Raw genomic sequence first — 25,422 nt, 5'->3', positions numbered from 1 at the left:
CAACACATTTATACAGACGAGAAGGGAGCCCTGGAGGCATAATGGTTATGGGCTCAGTGGCTAACCGAAAAGTGGGCAGTTCAAACCCACCAGCGGCTATGCAGGAGAAAGATGTGGCAGTCTGCTTGAGCAAAGATGACAGCCTCGGAAACCCTATGGGGCAGTTCTGTCCGAGTCGGAATCAACTCAATGGCCAAAGGTTTGGTTATTCACATGAGAATACTTGACTGGGCCCAGGTCACAGAGCCAGCGAGCAGCTGACTCCACACACTGCTTTGTAGTGCTGACCATGATTGGAGAATGAAGGGAAAGGAGGTGTCCTTGAGGGGGTAGGAGGTCGGGGGTGGGGGGGCGAGGGGAGAGGCGGAGCCCACCCGCACAAACAGGGCCGCTACAGGAAAGGGAAGTTGGCTGACCTAACATTTGCCTGTCTATTCTTTTCTTGATCCGAAAATTATTTTACTGGGGACAGAATTCTCCAGAGAAGGCTGTGGTGGTGGCAGTGGTGTGGCATTAAGAACCCCAGTTGGGGATCAGGAGATCTTGGGTTCTAGTCTCAGCTTTGACATTGACTTGCTGTGTGACATTGAGCAAGTTACTTGCAAATAATAGATTTGGGTGAACTCTGAAGGGACTCTTCCATGTCAAGATTAAAGGACAGATTGAAAACTGCAGCTCCAGCTGGAAGACTGAGGGGTGGGGGGCCACATGAGGTGAAGCACAATAGTTAAAAGCAAGGGCCCTGGAATCAGAGAAAGGTGGGTGCCAGTCCTCTGCCACTGGCTATTGGTCTCAATCTCTTTAAGCCTCGTTTGCCCCACCTATCAAATGAGAATAATAATACAGCCGTTGGTTTGTTTTGAGATGAGATTAAGCGAGATGGTCAATTCAAACGCTTAGCGCAGAACCTGGGGCAGTAATGTTTAAAGCCTAGCACTTAATGTTACTATTATTACCCCTCACATCTGTACAGAGTTTTTATGGTGCAGGAAACATTGGCCTTATTAATTGCATGGGAACCGCATGACAACATACTGAGGTGTTTGTGGTTATCATTCCCATTTGAAAGGTGGAGAAACTGAGGCTTCAGGTTAGAGGTGGTCCTGACCTGTGAATCAATTTGATGACTCACTAATCCATGGAGATCTGCAGTTAAAAAGACTAACTAGATTATTCTACTGGGGACAGAATTCTCCAGAGAAGGTAGTGGGTAGTGGTGTGGTTTCCTATTAAGAACCCAAGGGGTCCTTTCTGACCCCATGGCTTAGAGAGCCGCGGTTAGGGCTAGGATTTGAACCCAGTGGGAATCAGGATCGTGCAGCCCCCACGCCCCACCTAGATCCTGCAAACCTCTTGGCAGCTTGTCACCGGGTCGGCTCGGGGCCTAAGGGCGGGGCCGTGGGCGAACCGCCCGCCCCCCGCCGGGCGAAGGAAGCTGCTGGCCGCGCTACGCCGCTTACTGGCTGCGGCCGGGGCAGGTGCGTTCTCAGCCAACCAGTGGCGCTGGGGGCGGCACCCTCGGGGCTCACCTGGTGGCTCCGGCGCTGTTCGGCTCAGTGGCGTCCGGAGCACCAGAGCACCTGTGAGTCTGCGGAAATCTTGCCAGGCTCTAGCTCGGCCCAGCCAGACCCCTGCCTTCCCTCGTCCGGCCCGCCATGGGCCCTTCGCGCTGCGGCCTCTTCGCGCTCCTGCTACTGCTGCAGGTACGTCGGCTCACCCGACTTTAGGGGACACCTTTCGGCCCCACGCTCCGCGCCTCGTCTCTGCGTCCTGTTCTCTCCCACCGTCCCAGCTCCTCCTCCTTCGGAGAAAGTTTGGGGCTGAGGGGCGAGAACCGCCTGGAAGCTGCGGCGCGCTCCACCAAGGTGGTAGGGATGAAAGGGAGCGCGGCTCTGCCTGCCCCCGGCCGCAAATAGCCGAGTAGGGAGGGGGCGCACCTCGCTGCAGGCTCCGGGGACTCTGTGTTGGTCGAGGCATGGGTTTGGGCCGGGCGGTGGGGACGTGGAGTCAGTTGAGAGTCGGACACGGAAAAGGGAAGCCCCAGTGTAAGGACAGGAGAAGCCAATAGTGGGAAAGAAGTAAGGAAAAGGGCATCCATAGTAATTAAGACATCTCCCATGTAAGTAGAAATGGGGACGTCCTCGGGATAAGGAAAGTGAGGTCAAAAGGGTTTGGGGCGCCCCTGTGTTTAAGGAATTAGATTAACGTGGGGACGTTTTGGTATAAGAAAGTGGAATCGTGAAGAGTAAAGACACTTCCAACGAAAAGAAAAAGAAGAAAGAAAGGAAAGGGGGGGCTCAGTCATGAGGAGGTGACCCAGCAGCTCCATCTCTAGGAGTTCCTGGAGGGCTTGGCGGCCGCGGGTTTCGGGGTAGCAGAGGGTGACGCCGCTGTCTTCCGGGGTAGGGGGTGTTCCTCCCTCTGTCCAGACGCCGCAAGCGAGATAGGATTTCATTGTGTGCAGGAGGCGACCCCCACGTCACCTTTCCCCCACTGCAGGTTTCACCGTGGCTCTGTGAGGAGCCGGAGCCGTGCCGTCCGGGCTTTGGCGCCGAGAGCTACACGTTCACAGTTACCCGGCGGCGCTTGGAGAGAGGCCGAGTCCTGGGCAGAGGTGAGGGCGCGCCGTCTGTGGGCGGGAGGGGGGGGGGTGGGGAGGAGAAATGGCACATCTACCCCTTGTCTCTACTGGGCGAAACCCCTCTTGGCTCAAAAGAGACCCCCTTTGGAATGTACGCAGATGTAAGAATTTAAACTTTTACCATGTGGTTGAAGGAGAAAGGCCTGTCTGTTTACCTGTGTTATAAAAGTGGGGGGCAAGCACTAATAAGTGCCTTCAGTTTGTCTTATGTCCTGGGCACTCTAGAGAAACCTGCTAGGTGGGAAGGTGGGGGATATTCCCTCTTTACAGATGAGCAAACAGAGAGGCTCAGAGGGGTGAAGTCCACTTGCCCAGGGTCGGCGGAGCAGGTATTAGAACTGGGATCTGATTTCCAGGCATAGTTCTGCAACCATCTCTGTGGTGACTAAGGAACCTTTTTTGTTGCCAGGTCTGTGGCTTTTGCTCATGGAGATTAGAACATTTAGATACAGGTACTATTCCCCCAGGAAATAATGGTATTTAAAAAAAGTTTGGTAGCTCTGACTCAGGGGATGAAAATGCGCGCACAAACGCCCAGTGTACTTCTAGGCTTTATCATTGTGATAATCTGGATTCTAGAGTTTGCCTCGTTTCACTTCACTGTTGCCCAGGGGCAGGATAGAGGGAAAGGATTGGTTTCCCTTCTGTTTTCACCGATTCTGTTGCTTGTTTCTCATCAGATGACTTTCTCCTCCCTCATGATGTTAGTTGATTGGTAGAGTACCATAACAATAAAGGAAGCACTTTTCAAAAAGAGAAATCACCCACAATTTCCCTGAGGCATCCACTGAGTTTATTCCTCCTATCTTTGGCCACGTGAAAAATCTGCAGCAATCACACTGCTGTCTTAAATTTTTTTTTTGAACTTGGGAAGTCATTCCATCAGTGGGCAGCATTTTTCCCCAGGGAAACTGTGGCTTGATTGATTAAACATATTTGCGGTTCTGAGACCCGTCTGTGTTGTTTGGAGCTTTCTATTGGGTCAAAAAGGAAGTGTTGTCTGCCTGATGTTGCAGAGGGTCGGCCATTACTCAGCTAGTCTCCACATAATGTTTTGCCCAGCCCTGGGCTGGCACCGGGGAGCAAATTAAGAAGATGCGGGGACAGGGACAGTCCAACCCTGTCCTCAGTATTTCATATTCTGGCAGATTGCTGAGAATGTCTCAGGGCCCCCTTATCAGAGGGCACTGAGAGGCATGGACAATTAGGTGCCAGAGGGTGAGGATAGCTTGGGATATTTTGGTGTACTCCGTGGGCAGTGAGAACTGACTTTTGGGAGGAGGAAAGCCTGACCTGGCCTTAAAGAGTCAGGTAGGGCTTAGAAACGACAATGTGTTGTGTGTGTATTTATGAGGTGTCCTAACACAGGTGCTGGCCGGTTTGGTTTCATGCACCAGGACAACTGAGTACATTTGGTTAGTCCCAAGGGTGGGTTACCAAAAACCAAACCCGACCATAGAGGCCCTATATGACAGTAAAACTGCCCTGTAGGGTTTCTAAGGTTGTAATCTTTCCAGAAGCGGACTGTCAATCTTTCTCATGGAGCGACTGATGGGTTTGAACCACCGACCTTTTGGTTAGCAGTCAAGCACTTAACCACTGCACCACCAGGGCTCTAAGAATAGGTTAATCTGGTTTTCATTTTCCCCTTCTAAGCACATGGCATCTGACCAGTAATATTAAATATTCATAACAATATAATTATAGTAATCAATAGCAGTCTCTTTATTATTTGCTTTTGAACCAGATTCTGAGGCAAGTGTTTCACATATTTTATCTTATTTCAATTCACGACAACCTATGAGGTAGGGCAGTATGAATGTTTCTTTTTTTTTCAGCAACTGAAGCACAGAGAGATTCAGTAATCTGCTCAAGGATCCAAACTAGTCTTTCTCCTCCTCATCCCCCCTTTTCTTTCTCTTAAATAATCCAAAAAAAAAAAAAAAGAGAGAGAGAAAGAGAAGAAGATGTTTGGGGAGTTTGTGGCCTTTGTGAAGTAGACTATGTCCTCCCTGAGGGCTCATGGAGAGCAGAGAGGTTGATAGGGTAGAACCTTTTCAAGGAGGAGGTGGTGATGGAGTGATGGAGATGAAGGGAGGTGGAGGAAGGGGCCTCCTGGCTGGCAGTTTTGGTGGGAGAGGCAGCTTCCACTCTGCACTCCACAAGCTTCTTGAGTGGCTGGTTCCAGTTCCCTTTATGTCCTCAGCCCCACTTCTACTCAATAGATTACCTGATCTTTAACTTCTTTTTTTGGCCTCTTTGGTCAGGGGAGACTCCTTGTATCTGTCCAATGTGGAACTGCCCAGGACAGATGTGCCCCTTGGTAAAAACAACATATTTAACCTGAGGAACTAGCTTTGTGATTTAAAACGGGAGCCAGGATTTAGGAAAGTGGCCTCTACTCCAGGGAAGTGGAGGGATGTGACGTTGGCCTTAAACATTGGCTTTGTGGAGAATTTGCTTCGTGGGAGTTTGAAAACAAGGAAACTATCACTTTTTTGTCCACAGGTGACTGTAGAATGTCATAAATAGGGTTCTGACCAAACTAGGGGACCTGAGATGGTGTGTTGGGGTCATTCCTGTGCCCGATGAGATGGATGATCCCACAGTCTCAGCCTTGTGTTTACTCTTTCAGTTTCTCTCCAAGTTCTAGACTGGAGAACGTTAAAAAACTGAACTGTATGGGGAAACCAGCACAACTTGTACAAGGAAAAGTCATGGAAGTTCCATAGACACATCCAAACTCCCTGAGTGACTGAACTGCTGGGCAGAAGGCTGTGGGGACCATGGTCTCGGGGAACATCTAGCTCAATTGGCATAATACAGTTTATAAAGAAAATGTTCTACATTCTACCTTGGGGTGAGTAGCGTCTGGAGTCTTAAAAGTCTGTGAGCAGCCATCTAAGATACTCCACTGGTCTCACCCATTCTGGAGCAAGGCAGAATGAAGAAAACAAGACACAAGGAGAAGATTAGTCCAGAGGACTAATGAACCACAACCACCACGGCCTCCACCAGACTGAGTCCAATACAATTAGATGGTGCCTGGCTACCACCACTGACTGCTGTGACCGGGATCACAACAGAGGGTCCTGGACAGAGCCGGAGAAATATGTCAAACAAAATTCTAACTCAAAAAAAAAAGACCAGATTTACTGGCCTGACAAGAGACTGGAGAAACTCCGAGAGGATGGCCCCTGGACACCCTTTTAGCTCAGTAATGAAGTCACTCCCAAGGTTCACTGTTCAGCCAAAGATTAGACAGCCCCATAAAACAAAACGAAACTAATGGGGCACAACAGTCCAGGGACAAGGACTAGAAGGCAGGAGGAGACAGGAAAGCTGGTAATAGGGAACCCAGGGTTGAGAAGGGACAGTGTTGACATGTCATGGGGTTGTTAACTATGGTCATAAAACAATAAAAGAAAAAAACAAACAAACAAACAAAGAAGTGAGAGAGTCATGCAGGTAAATGGGAGACAGATTCTCAGGAACATACTTGCCATATGTGAGGAACAGAAAAGAGGCCAATGGGACTGAAGCAGAGGAAATGAGAAAGATGATGGAAGGAGATGAGGTCAGGAAAGTAGCTGCAAGTAAGATCATTGCTGAGTCTTATAAGGCATGATAAGTACATTGGAATTTCACTCTCAGTAAGAAGGGTAATCTATTGGAGGTTTCAGAACAACTCTCAGTAGAATTGCTTTCTTAATTTTGGAGAAGTTGTTCATTGCTAGTATACAGAAATACAACTGATTATTGAGTATTGATCTTGTATCCTGAAAAATTATTGAATTCATTTATTAGTACTTGTAGTTTTTTAGTAGATTCCTTGGAATTTTCCACATATAAAATCATGTCATCTGTGAATAAATACAGTTTTATTTACTTCTTTTTTTTTTTTTAAACTGAACTGTAAATTAGTTCTTCAGAGCTTTTGGCTCCCCCCACCCCACCCCACGCCCCTTTTTCTTAGCACAAACTAGCTTGAGAAACCCAGGCTATTTGACAGTTGGGATCTCAGAAGTATTAGCCTAGTGTACACAGTTTTAACTTGATACTGGAATAGTAAAAAGAAAAGCAGTCAGGCTTTTAAACCAGTGGTTTCCTTGTTTGCTTCTACTACAATATGATCTTGGACAAACAGGGCCTGTATTTTGGATTTGAGCTTTGGCTGCTTGATGAATTGACCTAGCTCACAGGTTCCTACCTGTGTGGCTTAAATACACCCCATTTCCCTCCTTTCTAAAAGATGTGCTGGAAGGTGGTGTAAACAGTACATAGGCCCCCTAATTAAAGTGGCTTTAAAAAAAGCAAATATGGAAACCTGTTTTGGGATCACCTTACATCATCAGATACCGGCTCCCTCACCCCTCAAACTCGTAAACGTCACTTCCCCGACTACTTCCGTCTGTGACAAGGGTTGATGCAGAGCTTACTGGAGAAAGAAACTAGTTGGCTGGTACCGCCGCCCCCCCCCAAACCTTTGTGTTTTTAGAGGAGCGTAGGCGGAAAAGTGCTAAGCCTGGGCCCTGCAAGACCTTTTAAGGAAGACTTGCTGCTGCTCTTTCCCCTCCCCGCTGCCCCGGGGCAGCTGGACCTGCCCTCCACCTCTGCCAGGTGGTTATGGAAATCCCTGTTTGCTCTCTGAGACTTTTTATTGGGTGAGTCTTTTCTTCCAAAATGCTCACCTTGGTGTCTGTTACACATTTCCTTCCAAGCATATCCCCAGATAAGCCAGTCACCAAAGCAATCGCCTCTCGCATCTCCCAGAAGCTGCCAAAACCCTAAATCCCCGAAAAGCAGCTGTCACAATCGCAACTCAGCCTTTCTGCGTTTCCACTCTGTCTCAATCCCCATCTCTTCTCAGGGCGTTAGGCTTTTGAAGAGGCTGAGGAATGAAATTATCAGTAGAGCTGGGCTGGTTAGTGTAGTTCAGTAAGTAGGTGAAAGATCCCAGGTTTGAATTTCAGCTACTAGCTATGTGACCTTGGGTAAGCCACTTCTGAGGCTCAGTTTCCCCATCTGTAAAATGGGGACAATAACAAGACATATAGGTTTGTTGAGAGAATTAAATGTACACATTCATTTATTTTTTTCAACAAATATATGAATGCCAGCACTAGGCTACACCTGCGGGTACAGGAACAAATAAAGCAGCTGTGGACTGGACAGAAATGCAAGAGAGAATGTGTGTAAAGACAGGAAAAAGTCATTAAATTGTGGCTAATATTTTTTAGGGACATAATCGACCCTCATATTGTTTTGAACAAATGAATGAATGAATAAATCTTCAGGACCTCTCATAGCCCTGGTGGTACAACAGTTAAGTGCTGGGCTGCTAACCAAAAGATTGGTGGTTCAAATCTACCAGCGGCTCTGTGGGAGAAAGACCTGGAGATCTGCTCCTGTGAAGATTACAGACTCTGTCACATGGAGTCTGTATGTGGGGGCACCTAAAACCAACAACCTCTCATACCTTGGCTTTTATTATTTTCCTCCCAAACTCTATGGCCGCAGCCCTCGAGGTTGACTGTAAATGGGCAGGGAAGAGTTTGGTCTGTTAGAGCTTTCTAATATGCTGGTGAGGGCTGCATGCCCAGAGGCTCTTGAAGCCAAGCTCACAGCGCTAAGTGTGTCCTTGGGATTCTGTGGACTGAGTGCTTCCTTCTGAAAGTGCAGAGGGCAGAGAAGGGAGACCTCAAACCTGAATCCGGAAATGGAAGGGGTTGTTAGTCATTTTTAAGTTTTTCAACTTTGGTCAATTAAAAAAAAAATTGTGGTGCCTTTTTCTCTCATCTTTCCTCCCTCCCTGCTTACCTCCTTTTCCGCTCCTTCCTTTCCCTTCCCTCCCTCTCTGTTAATTTAATTTCCTCTTATGCTTTCCAGCTTATGCTTTTTACTGTTGGGAGAGCCCTTAGGTCACCTTTCTTTCTGCACTTTTCCTCTTCTCTTTTCCTTCCTCTTATCTATCTTCAATCTGCCACTTCCCTTCAAGGCTCTGGTGGCATTTTCTCTAAATTTAGAAGGTTCTTGAGCCAGGCTACGTAGATTTAAATTCAGGTAAATCCCTTTGCTAGCCGAGGGATGTCGGCCAGGGACTTGCCTCTCCAGACCTTAGTTTCCCCATCTGTAAAACAGGCATAATAGCAGCCACCTCATAGGATGGTATGTCAAGTGCTCAAGGCAGATTAAATTACTAGCTGTTCCTGTTGTCAAGGACTCCTGGAGTAGTTGGTGCCTTTTGTTTGAGACTTTTCCAGGTTTTACCTTTGGCTCAAAGGTTCCCTGTGCTCCCTCCCACCCAGCAAACCAGCCAAACCAGTTTCCTCACTCTCCCTGCCTCTGTGTTAAGCAAACACTGCTCTGCAAACAGTGACTCTCCACCAGAGTGCCCTTTGTTAGGAAAAGAAATTCTGTGGTGTTTTCTTGCTTGCCACCATACAGTCTGCTTGGGGTGTGCTGAAGTGGGTTGGTCTGTGAGTTAAAAAAGGAGACCTGCTCATGAATATTGCTTGTAATTAGGGTGGGAGCAGTGGGGAAAAGAGCAGCTGGTGGTGGAGAAATCAGAATGACCTTCAACCTGACAGCTTCTGCTGGTATTTTAAAAAGTTATTTCATAATCCAGATGCCTTAAGATACCTGTTTTCCAATGCCAAAAAAACTCTGCCCCAGCCCCTGAGACCAAGGTTCACCCACATGGCTAAGCATCGAATCACCTGGGGCACTTCCAAAACATAGATTTGCCCTCCTGCAGATCCACTGAGCCAAAATCTCTGAGGGTGGGGTTCTAGGCTCAGAATTTCAAAAAGCTCCCCGGGTGTCTGCTGCCACCAGATTCATTGCCCGGACAAGCCCACGGGCTAGGTCACAGATGTTTGGTAAGTGACTAGCTGGTGCCAGTCAGGGTGTGGGGTGTCTAGCTGTCCAGCCTTGAGGCCAGGGATCAAAGGACACCCTTGACCGGGGAGGGCTCAGTCTGGTCCTCACTCTGTCTTGCCAGTGAAGGAGAGCTCTGCAGGTGCAAAGTGGAGTAGGTGGGGAGTGGGGACCTAGAGGAGTGGCCAGTGCATGAACTCTCCACACTGTGTACCCAGTACTGGGGGTACTGGCTTGATTAAGCCCCTGCCCTCAAGGAGATTCCAGAAAACCTAGTGAGAGACCTCTAACTGGATAATTCCACTATGCATAGAAAATGCTGCTGGGTGGGAAGAAATTCAGAGGATGCAAGGAGCAGCTAACTTCGCCTGCTGGATATTGGTGGCTAAGTGAGCATCAGCCAGGCAGAGAAGAAGGAAAGGGCACTCCAGGAAGAGGAAATAGGGCACCCAAAGGCATGACACCAGAAGGCTGGAATCAGAAGGGGTCAGACGACTGGAGCTGCGCCTTCCTGGACAAGGAAGGGTAGCTTGCAGAAGGAGAGGGTCTGAGGATGAGGCTGCAGAGGCAGGCCAGGGCTGGGCTACTGCAGGGCCTTGGACCTTGGGCAGTTAATGAAGGGTTTTTGTTTTGTTTCTATTCTTTTAGTAGGCAGATCTTCACTTGGTTAAAAAAAAAAAAAAAAAAGATGCATATCAGTGTGTATGTGTATATATACGGCAGACAGTGAAAAGTCGTCTAACCTACCCTTATCCAGTCTTCACCCAGTTCTTCTCCAAGGCACAGGTAACTAGCTAGTTCCTCACAGGTGACTAGTTTTATAAGTCTCTTGTGTATCCTTACAGGGTTTCCTGATGGAAATACAGAAATAGTCATATTTCTTTACACTAATGTAAATTTAATAATATATGATCCTTTTACATGAAGAATAGCATAACACTGTTCTGTGGCTTGGCTTTTCTCCCAACTGAGTGTTCTGTGTCAGTACATAAAGAATTTCCACATTCTTTTATTTTATTACACCTGTGTGGTATGGATGGACTCTAGTTTATTGAACTGACTGCCCCCTGCCATAGATGGACACTGGGTTGTCCTGTCTTTTGCTTTAGGAAACAAAGCTGCAGGAAATAACCTGGCACATCTATCCTTTTGCACATGTTCTGGTATACCCAGAAGATGAATGTCCTTAGGTGGACCTGTTGGGTCAGAGTATCTGCATCTGTAATTTTGACAGGTATTTCCAAATTGCCCTCCACAGGACTGTATCAATTTGCACCCCCACCAGCATCTAGAGACAGCCTGTTTCCCACTGTCCAGTGGAGGTTTTAAGCAAGAGATTGGGACAGGTGTTTTGTGCCTGCCTCTCTGAGGACAAAACGGTCTTGATTTGGGGAATGACATCAAGATTTCCAGCACCTAAGTTTCCAGCATCTCAGCAAAAAGTAATTCCAGCAACTTCTAGCATATTCCTTTGTACCAGCACTGGGAATAGAGGAGGAAAAAGAGCAAGTTGGGAGAGGAAAATGAGTTCTTGGTTAGGGATGTGTCAAGTCTGAGTTTTCAAAGAGGTATTTGGGAATTTCAAGTCTACGGCTTGTAAGAGTGTTAGGTACTAGTTTAAACAAAATTTGTACATGACAGTAGTCTTTTTCCCTCAATCTTGTCAGTATATACATAGATTTTTCAGGAACCCCACAAAGTGGAGGATAAAATGACAGAAAAGCCATATTGAGAGCATTTATTTGGAGGTGGCTAACAAATAAAAAGGAGCCCTTGTGGCGCAACAGTTAAGCACTCGCCTGGCTGCTAACTGGAAGATTGATGGTTTGAACCCACCCAGCCCTCTGCCGGAGGGAGAAAGACCTGACAATCTGCTGTGGTAAAGATTACAGCCAAGAAAACCCTATGGGCTAGTTCTACTCTGTCACATGGGGTCTCTATGAGTCAGAATCAATGGCACCCAATAACAACAAATAAAAAATTCAAAGATTTGTGCCTATTGGGTGTTAGGTGGGCCCTGCTAAGAGCCTTACAGTTAATCGTCACAGCATCCCAAGGTGTTAACCGTCATTGTCCCCCATTCTGGAAAAGGAAGCTGAGGCTCAGAGAGGATGGACAACTTGCCCAAGGTCACCCAGCCAGGCAGTGGCAGAGCTGGGGCCAAAGCCAGGACTTCTATCTTCAAAACCTGTGCTCTTATCCCCTCCCCTTTAATGCCTTGTTGCTATTCTGTGGTTCACCTTTGTAAGGGAAAGGAATTCCTGCCCATTGGAAAAAATGGCTTTATACCTTTTGCATGTCACTAGTTTTAATTGTGATGCTAGAATTCAGGCTCTTTTGCTTATGGGCAATTTTCAACCTTTCCTTCTTGACCTTCACTTCCAAATAAGGGCTAAACAGCCCTTCTTTTTCTATCTCTCTGGGTCCCTGAAAATCTATTTGATATTGGCATTCAAGACTAGGGGGGAAACGGCCCTTATACAAATTCCTGTTCCAGTTGGGACTTACTCAAGGTGCTTGAGCCCTGCAGACATCTGGATCTCTCTCCTGAATGGGGAACGTGCGTATATCCCTCTGAGCTCAGATGCTGCTGTTAGGACCTAATGGGGCCTCCCTGGAAGGGTTGAACCTGTTACCCAAAAGCAAGATCATAAACAGTGGCCGGCACAGGACCCCGTGGGATAATTGGCTGAGACCTAGATAATAATTAGCTGGCTTTGTAATTAGAAGAGCTTGTAACAAGCCAAAAGCCTTTCAGATTTATCTTACCTGGACAAGTTAGAGGCTAAGAAGAACATCTGTTTCTGTGGTTTGGCATTCAAACATGCTGATACACCTTCTCTGTTGCCAGAAGAGTTTTCCCGAAAGAGAAGTTTTAGTGTTTTTACTTAGGTTGTTGCGACAGCCTCCTTTTGGGCACCTTGAGTGAGTCCCAACTGGAACATGAATTTGTGTAAGGGCAGTTTCCCCCCAATCTTGAATGCCAATATCAATTAGATTTTAAGGGACCCAGAGAGATAGAAAAAGAAGGGCTGTTTAGCCCTTATTTGGAAGTGAAGGTCAAGAGGGAAAGAGGTTGAAAACTGCACGTAAGCCTGCTCTTTCCAGACCTCTCCCAACAACCAGCAGAGTGATGGTTTTTAAGACATAAGTTTGAAAATAGCTATCTTGTTCAAAATTCTTCAGTGGTTCACATAGAATAAAAGCCACATTTCACACAGAATAAAATTAGAGTATTTGCTATGACTTACAAGGTCTCCATGATCTGCCCCCTCCTTACATCCTCATCTCCTACCATGCCGCTGCTCCTCTTTCCAGTCGTGTGGCCTCTGGCCGTACCTAGAACACCAGGCCCACTTGTACCTCAGGGCCTTTGCACTGGCTGGTCCCGCTGTAATACTTTTTCTCTGATATATGCATGACTCACTCGTTTATGTTCTTCATCTTTGCTCAAATGTCCCCCCTCAGTAAGGCCTTTCTTGAACCCCCTATTTGAGATAACCCCTACCCCTAGCACGTTCCTCTCCCCTTCTGTGCTTTATTTTTCTCTGTAGCACTTTTCACTGTCTAACATACTATATATTTCACTTATTTCTCCTGTTCATTATCTTCCCCAACTACAGCATAAGCCCCAAGAGGCCAGGGGTTTTTGTCTTGCTTTGTTCATAGGCCATACTACATCTAGAACAGTGTTTGGCATGTAGAAGGTGCTCAATAAGTAAGTGTTGAATGAATGAATGAATAAAAGAGGTTTCAGAGTATCTATATACAAGTCTTGTAGCCCTGGTGGGGCAGTGGTTAAAAGCTCCACTGCTAACCAAAAAGTCAACAGTTTGAACCCACCAGCTGCTCCTTGGAAACCCTGTGGGGCAGTTCTACTCTGTCCTGTAGGGTTACTATGAGTCAAAATCGACTCAGGGGTAACGGGTATGGGGTATATACACGTCTATATATATCTTGTGCTTTTGGAGGCTAATCCGTTGTAGTGATTTTTTTGTTTGTTTCTTTTTGAAAGATAAGTTGGGGCTTTCTCCATATGCTTCATAGAAAGAACACAAGGAGGGGATGTCCTCAGGGTATTGCCTCTGGTTGGCACTCCCCAATTTCTCTGAGCCCTGCAAACCCCTGGTGTAACCTTACCTAATTGTCTTGTCACAAAACAGCTTGCAGCCCAGAGTCTAAAGGTCAGATGAGCCACTTCTGCCTCACACTTCTTGGTGTCAGGAAGCACCAGATCAAAATCTAAACAGATACCTGAGCCTGCCGGGGACATCTGTTTGGTTTCCCATTGTCTGGGTAACACCTTCCTTGAGCAAGGCTCCCAGATAAACCCCACAGCTTCCACCTGGGTATCTCCAGCTTCCTTCAGGCCCATTAATTGTTCAAGACCTGGTGTCCATTCTTCCAGTTCTTGGCAATGCACAGGAGTCTGGAAGAAGCTTGCTGAGAGATGCATGCAACTCAGACAGACAAAAATACAAGACTAATTTGTAAGCTCGTGGCCAGGATAAAAAACTCACAGCTCCAAAATCCATCTGATCAATACATATTCATTGAGAGAGCACCGTGGGACAATATCTTATAAATCTTTATGTAAGATATATCACCCTATGATTAATTTTATTATGTGAATTTCACCTCGATTAAAAAAAAAAAATCACTTCCTAATGGTAGGGTTGCCAGATTTAGCAAATAAAAATACAGGATACCCAGTTACATTTGAATTTCAGATAAAACAAAGACTGAGGTTTTAATGTAAGTATATCTCATGCAATATTTGAGACATCCTTACTAAAAAAATTATTTGTTGTTTTATCCCGTATTTTCATCATAAACAATGTATCGACTAGCACTTATTAGATGTTGAGCTCTTCCCATACTTTACCTCCTTTAAACCTTACAACAATTGTGTGAGAAGTGACAGTTGAGGACGGGAGAGGCTAAGAAAGATAGCACAGGTCATGCAATCAGGAAGTGGTAGCCTGGCCTCATGTTGTAGTGCCTGTTGGACTTAAATCTGTGCTCTTTAAAGTAGGAAAGATGACTAACAACATGATCTGTGACCAGCCAGGTGAAGAGGATGGATAATTCCTGCTCTGGAAGCTCTCAGTGGGGACAGAAGTCCCTCTGGATGACAAGCATTTGTCCATTCACTGAACAGATTTCACTGAGCACCTGCCAAGCTCTATTAGGCATTGGAGATGTACCACCAGTTGCTGTCGAGTTGATTCTGACTCATAGCAATCCTATGTGTGTCAGAGTATAACTGTGCTCCATAGGGCTTTCGATGACCAATTTTTGGCAAGAAGACTGCCGGGTCTTTCTTCCAAGGCACCTCTGGGTAGACTCGAACCTCCAGTCTTTTGGTTAGCAGCCAAGCACATTAACCATTTGCACCACCCAGGGATATAAAAACCCAAAAACCCATTACCACTGAGTTGATTACAACTATAGTAGGGGACAAAACAGACAAAAATCCCTGTCTTCTTATGGCTTCCATTCTAATTAGAGGAAACTGATAGATGGTGATCTGTGGAGGGGGAAAGAAAACAGCAGAAAAAAAATACAAGAGAAAACAAAACAAAACTGTGTGTTGAGGTGGGGAGATTTTGGAAAAGTCATCACTAAGAAAAATGACATTTGAGTAAAGCCCTGAGGAAGTGAGGTTTGAATTGGACTGTGTCTTGAGGCGACTGGGCTTCTCACATTCTTCAAGTCCATCCTGGGTCCCTATGAAAATACTATTTGCTAGGCAGGTATTTTTCTAGAGGAATAATCCTGAGGATTAATTTTGACCACACCTCCTTGAAAGGGTATCGGATTCAAACCAGGAGCTAATGCTCTTTCTTGGCTTATTGCCCAAAAGGAATACGGTTTCATCTAGTTGTTTTCTTAACCTCCTCATGGCAGAGGGATGAGACAGTTCTGAACAGGTATCATGACTTCTCAGATAGATTTTTTTTTTTGGAGGTGGGAGGTATACATACACCAGTGTCCCAGGAGCTGCTAGTTAGAATGATACCTGGACTCAGTATGAGGATTTTCCTGACTGCAAACATCCTCTCCACAAATTCTTCATCACAATTGTGTGGGAGTGCTTCAAAAGGGAATGAGATGACCAACTTGTTTGTGGGAAAAGTTGTGGTTTTTTCCTGTTTAGAGACGTTTACCCTTTGAGTCAGTGGTGAGACAATAACCCGGCACTTATTGACATGTGGGGCGGGTCTCTGAGTCATGTCATTGAGAGGCCTCTCCTGGGGAGGTTTTTGGTATCGGAGGTTGAATCAACTCTGATGTCACCCTCCCATAGTAACAGGTACTTTAGGTGTTCTGCTCTTACTCATAAATCCCCAGAGATATTGGCCTGCGATGTTGTCACTCTTCAGCAAGAAGCCCAGTACTTTGAAGAAATGACTGGGTTTCAACAGTGACGTTCATGTGGCCCATTTCATTACGACTCCAAATCTCAGGCTTGTAATCATGACTAAACTTTCTGGAGAAATTAGGGTTTGTGGGTGTACTTCCTGTAGCTTGTCTCAATTCTGCATTTAAAAAGAAATGCTCTTCTGAGCCTTGCAGATGGGTATTTCAGAGTTTGTCACTTAAGTCTTTGGTTTTGAAGCTTCCATGTAAATTATGCTGATTTTTGTTTGGACTTTGGAATTGTGCTTTCTTTTTCTTTTTTTCTTTCTACTAATCCTCTCTGCCTGGACCATGGGAGTATTTAAGACTTCGGGAATTACATACCTGGGAGGCTGTTCAACCTAGGGAACCTGTGCCACTTACCAAGAGTGAGGTTTTACTCCTGGTTTCAACAGAGATTTGATGTCAAGGTTCTGTCTTTAATCTTCAGCATTTATTTCTCTTTTATCCTTTAATATGAAGAGTGAGTCTCCCTGAGCCTCCCTCAGATAGTGAAGATGAATTGGGAAGGCAGTGTGAGAAACAGGATTGCTCCAGTTCAAATCCTGGCTCCACGGCTTAACTTGCCATGACACCTTGGGCAAGTTACCTTTCTGTGCCTCAGGCTCCCCTCACCTGTGAAAGGGGGTTAATCATCGTTCCCATCTCGTAGGGTTGTTCTGAGGATTTGCTGAGTTAACATACATAAAGCACTTTCAGTGCCTGGCACATAGCAAACACTATTAAGTATTTAGTTACTATTATTAGACATTTCTGCTTTAGAATTTTGTCGGGGGTGAAAAAATTCATTCTAAAGGCTGAAGGAGGGAGAGAGAAGGAGTAAGGATGAGGAAGTGCTTTATTGACCTTCTCTCCCTGTTCCTTGACCTCCCCAAATCTAAGATATTCCCCTTGCCAACTGTTTGTCCACATGGCAGGTGGTGCCAGCTGGGCACACCATCAGGTAATTTATTTATTGCTAATTTATTGACACAACCTATTTGGTTGGATCAGCCTATGAAGTTGATTCTAAAATTATTCCCATTTTATGTAGAAGGAAACTGAGGCTCAGGGAAATTTAGTCCCATGTCCAGGGAAGTGGCAGACAGGGATTCGAATCCAGGTCCGCAGACCCCAAAGCTTATGCCACCACCAATGTACCTGTACCTGGCTGGTGCCTTTCTGTGAACTCGCAACTGCCCAGGCCTTTCTCATAACCATCATTATTATCTTGTTTATTCTTCCAGTTTTTCTTGAATTAGGAATGTAGATTCTTATCTTGCCCCCACCTCATTTTTTTCTTACATAAAATGTAGCATATTATACACACTGTTCTGTATTTTATTTTCTTCACTTAACGTATATTGGAGATTGACCTCATCTTTCTTAACTGCTTATCATATTCTATTGCATGGTAGGTTCCCAACTGATGGACACTTGTTAATGTTTCTGATCTTTTACTATTATAAGCAATGTCAAGGGCACTTTAGATACTTTGAGCAGGAGGGACTGTAGATATGGAGATCTCTGTGGGCTTGCAGATGTGTAAAAACGGTGTAGGAGCAACGTCTGGCTTCCTAACTTCACAAGGGGGAAGGAGAATCAAGGTTAATGGCCCAAGGCTGATTCCTGTGAGGGGGAAGTCAGATATGCCTCCTCTCTCTGCCATCTTTACCAATGTTGACACTAACCGTCCCCCTCATGGCACTCTCTACTTCTCTGCTGGGTTCGATAATTCATTGCAGTGGCCATGCAGAACTCACAGACAATACTCACAATTATGGGGTTTATTAAGGAAGTTACAGGTTATAATTCAGGTTCAGGAACACTCAGAATACAGTTCTATCAGGACAGTCTCTTCCCAGCCTTGCTTCCAGACATGGCTCTTTTCTGGCCCTTGGCCTCTGCCCTGCTCAGGCAAGTGTTACAAAGCTCTTTTAGCTCTGCCGATGAATGCCCAGAGACACCCCATTCCACCAGTAAGCTTCAGCCTGAAGGCACTCAGCTGTATCTCCACGGGTCATGGGTAGGCAAACCTAGCTCCACTAAGTGCCCGGAGGCACCCTACTCTTCCAGCAAGCCTCCTGCCCAAAGTCACTCAGCTTTCTTGCTTCATGGGCTGGGAAGGCACCACACCATCTGCTGCTGGTCTCTCCTGCCACCTTCTCTGCCACCGCTTCTTGCTGTCTTCAGTGTTACAGCTCTCTCTCTCTGCCTCCTGGTTCCAGGAGCTTCTCAGCGCAAGGATCCTGGGTCCAACGGACATGCTCCGCTTTTGGCCCTTCTTCCTTAGTGGTGGTGGGATCCTCTCTTTCCCGCCTCTGGGATGGCTCATTTCAAGCCTAGAGGATGGCAAAACTAACCAATCCCCTAGGCGAGCCACAATTACCCTATTTGCACAGTCCTACCCAATCACTTGGATGAGAGTTACAAGACCATGGCGAGAAAGACCACACAAAAGTGATCCATTGCACTGTAAGATGGTTACCTATTTGCAGGGGACAAATTCCTTCCGGAGGTGTTGGGAGAAGGCTTTGGGTTTCAGGTTTTGCTAATGATGTGTGAAATAAGGTCAGGATTAGCAAGCATCCAGCTGAAGGCAGCTCCTTTCACCAGAACTGATAGGTTTATTTCTGCAGGAGTCCCTGCTCAACCTCTCACTGGGCCGTCAACAGCTCAGTGATCCCATTCTTTCCCCACTTGCCAGGATTCTTTAAGCCAGCTTGGGGCAGGAGTGGCTGGGTGGCTGACCCTATGGCCACCTTTACTGCTGGCCTTTTAAGGAAGCTGAGAGCAAAATCATCTGCTTTTAAATATTTGTAAAAAGTATCATGTGGCTCCATGGTGAATGGAATAAAAGGAAACGGCAGAAATTGCAGCAGAAGGGACTAGGTAGGGTAAGACTTTCGAGATTGGTCTGAAGCACAGGAAATACATTTTCTGAATACTGACAGCCATTTTCCAACTCTGATGCTGCCAATGCCTATCATCACTCCTATCTTGCCCTCCCCACCTCAACTCTTGTTGCTACAGCCCTGTTCCAAAGACTTTGTGACTCTCATAGACTCAAAGGATTCTGAGATCTTTGTAAATCTCATAGACTCTAAAGGAAGATTTAGAATTTCTTAGCACTGAACTCACGGAGAAAGGGTACGTTTTTAAAAATCCATTCTTTGGGGGCAGAATTAAAAGAGGCTTCGAAGATCCTCTAGTTTCTCAGTTTATACACGAAGAGGCAGTTTCAACGAGGTTAGGTGGCTGGACCAGAGTCATACAGCTGGTTGATGTCGGGACTAAAATAATAATATTACTATTGTTGTTCAGTAATAACCATAGTGCTCATTATCCATTTATTGATTGAGTACTCAAGTGTATATGCATGATATCATTTTTAAATCCTTGCACCAACCTTCGAGCTAGGTACTATGGTATTTTCATTTTCAGAGAATAAAACAGAATCTTCTAACCAGGGTCACATAGCTAGTAGAGCTGTGATGAAAAAGGTGTTTCTGCCACTCTGGCCTACTTTTATTTACCCCTCTCTGTGCTCAGCCAGCTCCATTTCTGTATTCGAATTCTAGATCCATCACTTTGGCCTAGAAAGGAACCTTGATGACCTCTTTAGAGGTGCAACCAAGCAGCCACCAAAGTTTCTTTTACCAGTTTTAGCCCTTTGGGTAAATGAGGCTTTGAGATCCTGCCCCTCCTTTGAAAACCCAGAACAAAAGAGGTGTTACTGACCCCCTTGGGTTCTGCTTTAAATCCAAATTGCTAACCTGTGTCAAGATTGGAGTTTACCAGCCGCCATTTCAGAGCTTCCTAGATTCCTTTTAATTATTATTATTTTTTCTCTTCCAAACTGCTATTTAAGGTTTCTTCATAATCACTTTGGTGGGAATCGGGTTAGTGGTAGAGGACAAACCAGTCAACTGTGTGAATGTCACAGAATTTCCTCAAATGCTGTTTCCCCGAATAGTCCTTGAGGAAAGTGTTTTGTTTTTAAAAAATTGTATAATAGCAATAATGATATTGGGATTATGTTAAAAAATAAAGGATCTTAAATATTGTATGATCACACTTATATGAAATCTCTAAAATAGGCAAGCGCATATAGCCAAAGTAGATTAGTGCTTACGAAAGGCTAGGGGAAGGGAAGAATGAGGAGTTATTGCTTAATGGATAAAGAGTTTCGGTTTTACTCTCTCCTACTTTTTTTAATATGTTCAGAATTCTCCATGATAAAGCTTAAAAACATTCCATAAGTAAAACCTGAATAATGATCAGTAATAGAAAGTTCAAACAGTACAGAGGTGTTTAGTGTAAAATGTGAAAGCCCATTGATGACTCCCCCACTCTCCAAAATGCCCCCCTCCCCTTCTCAGGAAACATTTTGGTGTGTATCCTTCCAGACATTTTTCTATGCATTTATAGACCGTGTGTGCCCATACTTGTGAGGTGTTTTATTGGCCTATCCCACAAAAGAAAATATAAATTGTTCTGTAAGGGGTAACCACCTCCCTCCCCTTGCCTCCTTTATAATACGCCCTGGAAAATCTTACATGGCAGTCCATGGAAGTCTTCCCTTGTTCTCTTTAACCCGAGGAATGTGGTATTTTTTTTCTTTTGAGGGGAGAGTGTGTTTTTAATATCACAGACCATCACAAACACCTTGAAGTTGACCGAGTTCTCCTCAATATGGTGCTTGAGTGCCTACTGTGTGTCCTGCGTAAGACACAAGCTTTCCCCCAACCTGAGGGGTTTGGAGATTGATCCAGAGGTGGTGGAAAATGCTGAGGTGCTAAGCTATCAGACAATGCGTGCATTCAGAATCCAGGTGGGGTGAGACCTGTGTGGGCTGGAGCAGCTGGCAAAACTTCACAGGGGGAGCTGGGCCTGCAATGTTGGGTGACATCTGAGCAGAAAGCGGGGGAGAGGCTTCTGTTGTTGGCTGACAGGTGGACCCCATAAGCCAAGGGGTTGGAGGGGACCTCCCATGCAGATTCTAGGAGCCAGGTACATGACAAAGGGATGTTTGGATGGTGACTCAGGTGGCTGAAGTGAAACAGCTTTCTACCCTGGAGTCACCCTGGAGGGTAGGCGGCTGTAAGGAAACTCCCCCTTGGCCTTTCAGGCCTCTGAGGCTGACAGGGCCACAGAGGGCAGTGATGTGGCTGCTGGCTGGCTGGGTGGGGCCCTGCTGGCAGGGATTCACACAACTGTGAGAACCTGGGGAACCGGAGCAGCTGGTTCTTCTGCTCTCTCCCCTGCCCTGGGGGCGCCAATGGACAGTCACCGGGGTCCCAGGCTCTGCTAGGGGAATCTGGAGTGAGTAGCAGAGAGAATAGGCTGAACCTTCTACGTGGCGCTCAGAGAGGCCAGCAGGTCTCCTGGTGTATCAGACCTGGAACAGCCCCATCTGGCTGTCCCACAGCTACCTCAGATTCTTACCCAAAATCACACTCGTCCTTCCCCAGCCTTGCTGCTAGGTGCCCATCTCAGCAAATGGCACCAGCCATTCTGTCCCTCCAGCCATCATTCATTCATTCGCTCATTCATTCCGTAATGATCAAGATCCACTATATGCCAAGCACCGTTCTGTGGATAGGCATATAGCAGAGGACCAAACACACACAATTTCTCCTGCCTTGTGGAATTTGTATTCTAGTGTGTTGTGGGGAACAGGCAATAAGCATAATAAATATGTAAAACCTTTAGGATATAAGATGATGACAAATGTTTAGGAAAAATGAGCCTGAATGAGGAATTGCTGGGAAGCAGCAGGGTGATCTGAGAAGGCTCAGTGAAGGAAGATATTTGAGCAGAGACCTAAGAGAGCTGAAAGAGCAAGCCACATGGCTATGTGCGGAAGGGTCCTTCAAACCAAGAGAACAGCAGAGGCAGAGGCCCTGAGGCAGAGTGTGGCCGGGGTGTCTATGGAAGAGCAAAGAGGCCAATGTGCATGGATTCAAGTGATCGGGGGCCGCGGGGTGATCAGAGAGGGACAGCACACTGCACAGGGCCAGAGAGCCTTGTAAGGACCTTGGCCATCACTCTCGGTTCCTCTCTGCCCCTCAGCCCAGATCCACCCACTATCTCCTGCCAGTTCTGCCTCCTCCTTGCTGTCCCAATCACCCCCGCTCAAGGTCGGGCGGTGAAACTTGGTGGTTAATAGCATGGACCCTGGACCCAGACTGTGTAGGTTCTGGAGCTGAACGAAGAGATCTGGGGCTTCTCCTGCGCTTCTGATTCACTTGGTCCCAGGTGGGGCCCATGGATTCATGTTTCTGTTGGTGCTGCCAGCCCATGCCCTGCACTGAGTAGGCGCCACCCAGCTGGGCTCTCAAGTCTGCCGCCTGACCCACTGTGCCCCCACCAGGAGCTGCACTTTCCTGTGCTCATTGCTTGGCTAACTTGGTGAACTTTAAGTTGGTGCTTCCTCTAGGAAGCCCTTTCTGATCTAATGCCCCCAAAGCCTGTGTCAGGGACCGCTCCCCTAACCACTGCCTTCCAGGTTATCTCAATACCTTGGGATCTCCTGGTTCTCCTATCTCCCCACCAGGCTGGACACTCTGCAAAGTATCCCCAGCCCCCAGCATATGCAGTTGTTTGAGGGGCTGCACTAAGGGGACGATTAAGCTGCTGGGTCCCCTGGGCTGGGGCTGGCTCATCTCCATCTTTTTGGGACTTTAGGGGAAGTGCATTATGATGGAGAAGAGGATTTAGGATTCCTAAAACTCCTCTATTTTTTATTCAGATTTTCCTCTTCCTTTTTAGCTTGGATATGATCCTTCTGGCCATCCTTTTAAACAATAATGGGAGTTTTAAAAAGCTGTTCTCCCTGCCTCCCTCAAGGTATTTGCTTCATAAAGATAAATCAATTGCAAAAAGCAGCTTAATTTAAAGCGTTCAATTCCTCTGCTTTTTACATTGAAGGGAAATTATGGTGATAGCAACTACTTTTTTGAGTGCTTAGCATCAGCCAGGCATTAAGCCCAACACTTCAATATACTCTTCAGCCCATTGAGCCCTGGGCCAATCATTCCAACTGGCTGGGGACAGAGCGGAGCCCTGGTGGCAAAGTGGTTAAGAGCTTGGCTGCTCAGCAAAAGGTTGGCAGTTTGAATCCACCAGCCACTCCTTGTAAACCCTATGAGGCAGTTCTACCCTGTCCTATAGGGCCACTGTGAGTTGGAATTGGGGCAACAGGAACATAGCAGTGCAGAAAACAGGTGAAAATTCCCTCCCCGCTGTGAAATTTACATTCTAAGAGGGGGAGGCAACAAACAGAATACTCAGAAGGTGGTATCTGATGTGGGAAAGTCTTGGGGGTGGGGATTGCACTTCTAATTCAGTTCTTACCGTACTCCTCTGACTCCTATTCCCATTTTACTGAAGAAGAGACTGAGGTGTAAAGAGGGGAGCTACCGGCATTACCGGTGGTGCTGAGGCAATTGAGGAAGTGGCAGGGAGGGAAGATGAGGAAAATGCAGAGGGGAGGGAGCAAGGGAACTGGAATCAGGTGATGGGACCTGGGAGTGGGGGAGGAGAAGGCCTACAGGAAGCAAATACTCCCCAGGGTCTTATGCCCCACCTCCTTTGGAAAGTAGCAATCCTCAGTCTCCCTTTTGAAATGTTGATAAGTTAATTAGCAATTGTTTACAGTAGTTCAGCCTGACTAATTAGTTTAACCCCGTAATTCTGGGAAGCAGTTTTTAGTCTTTAATGTGCAGCGAAACCGCCTTGCTAATTAATTAAAAATGCAGACTCCTGGGCCTGACACCCCCCCTCCCCCTGCCACACATACACGCACACACACGCACGCGCACACGCACACGCACACTCTGGTTTATAAGTCTTGGTGGAGATCAGGAATCTGCGTTTTAAAATAAGCCCATCTTATGCTTGAACTGGGGGTTTCTGGATCTCACTTTAATGAAAAGCTGGACATGAGCAGCAGTTCAGAAACCTAGGCCAGAGTCGGGGTGACCTGGAAAACTTAAAAAGTGCAACTTTAGAGGGGCTTCCCCTCCCAGAAAATCAGATACAAGAGGTCTGAGGTGAGCTCTGGGGGATTTTTTATTTTTTTAACATACTTCCCTGGTAATTCTTGGTTGGGTTTCAGATCTGTGAACCCACCAAGGTTGTAGACAACGTGTATGTGTGTGTGTGTGTATGTATGTGAGGGTCCACAGCTTTCATCAGACCTTGAGTCCCAAAAAGGTTTTCAATTTTAGGCGCTGAGCTGGAGAACTTGTCTGAGGTGGCAATCAATTCCCAGGTCAACAGCAAGGCAGAGTGAGAGGAAATTAAGTCGAGGGCTGCAAACTCCCCTTTCTTAGAGAAGTGAGCAAAATATGCAAGACTTACGACAAATGTCAAGGACTCTGGTGGTAGGATTCCAGTGTATTTGGAGAGGAGAACTTGGATGGCCAAGAGGCCCACTCCATTCATCCATTATTCTTCTTCCATTTAGATAGTCATTGGGTACCTGCTGTCCCAAAGACCCCCAGTGATCCAGGCTGCTAAAGTGAGGGGATGGGAGAACAGAACAGCCCAGATAATTCGGACTAGTGGATGATTTGACAAGTTAACTTGGTTTCAGACCAAGGTGTCATTTATGAGTCTGTAACTCCCCAATTTATGATCTGCCCAGCCCAACATTAACATGCATCACTAAGCCATGCTCCTGGCCAGGAGAAGCCAGCATGAAACTCAAGCAGAGCAGCAAACAGATCCAACATGGAGATAAGGCTGCTGCAGTTTCAGTTTTCGGTAGAGCCAGGTAAGAATTTTAGGGACTTTCCTTGCTCTGAATAAGGAGTAAAGTTGCTTTTTTGGGTATGGTGGGGTGAAGGGGTGTGGAACAGATTCAGCAAATGTGTAAGACATTTCAGAAATCTGATTCTAAAAGTACTCCCGCAATTTCAGAGAGGGCAATGAACCATGGACCTGAGGACTCCTCGGGTTTTCTTTGCTGTTATTAAACAGGTTTGCCTCTAGACAGCTGATTTATCTCCTGTCTTTAAAAAAAGTTTATTTCTGGATATACCATGACTTTTAGATATTTAACACTTTATGTGTATCAAATGCTTAAAGACCATTATTAAGAACCCCTCAGTAATTGACCGATAAGCACTTGAGTTTCCATGCATGTGCTCATATAACTTTCACACCAACCCTGTTATAATTATTCTTATTTTATAGACAAAGAGACTGAGGCTTAAGGAGGGTCCCTTGGCTATTTTGTGGCAGGACAAGAATTCTCAATTTGCACAACTTCTTTCCTTGAGATAACTGACTCAGACTGTTCAAATACTTAGGGGCTAGGATTTGAACTCAGGTCATCTGACCCCTGGGTCTGGAATCTTAACCACTTAATACTATACTGTGGCCCTGAATTAAGGGCTCAAAGTTTAGGCAACTTGTCTTGCAGTTGATCTCGTATTACCCCCTAATGTCCAGTCATTTGTGTCCTTTCCTTGTTCACCACCTGTTGGGCA

General features: G+C 46.2%; 1 protein-coding gene across 3 annotated transcripts in view; it reads left to right on the top strand.

Moving 5' to 3' along the window:
• Nucleotides 1-1,655: 1,655 nt before the first annotated feature.
• The window catches only part of CDH1 (cadherin 1), a 79,977-nt gene continuing 56,210 nt past the window's right edge, over nucleotides 1,656-25,422 (top strand). For all 3 annotated transcript variants that reach the window (XM_023726749.1, XM_004371451.2, XM_023726747.1), the window contains exons 1-2: nucleotides 1,656-1,703; nucleotides 2,500-2,614. In XM_023726749.1, coding sequence (XP_023582517.1) covers nucleotides 1,656-1,703; nucleotides 2,500-2,614 — 163 coding nt within the window. The remainder of the gene's footprint in view (nucleotides 1,704-2,499; nucleotides 2,615-25,422) is intronic.

This window comes from Trichechus manatus, unplaced genomic scaffold (assembly GCF_000243295.1).
Source record: "Trichechus manatus latirostris isolate Lorelei unplaced genomic scaffold, TriManLat1.0 scaffold00014, whole genome shotgun sequence".
NCBI classification, from domain to species: domain Eukaryota; kingdom Metazoa; phylum Chordata; class Mammalia; order Sirenia; family Trichechidae; genus Trichechus; species Trichechus manatus.
The sequence above is the reverse complement of the archived record's forward strand: the minus strand, read 5'-3'. Positions and strand labels throughout refer to the sequence as shown.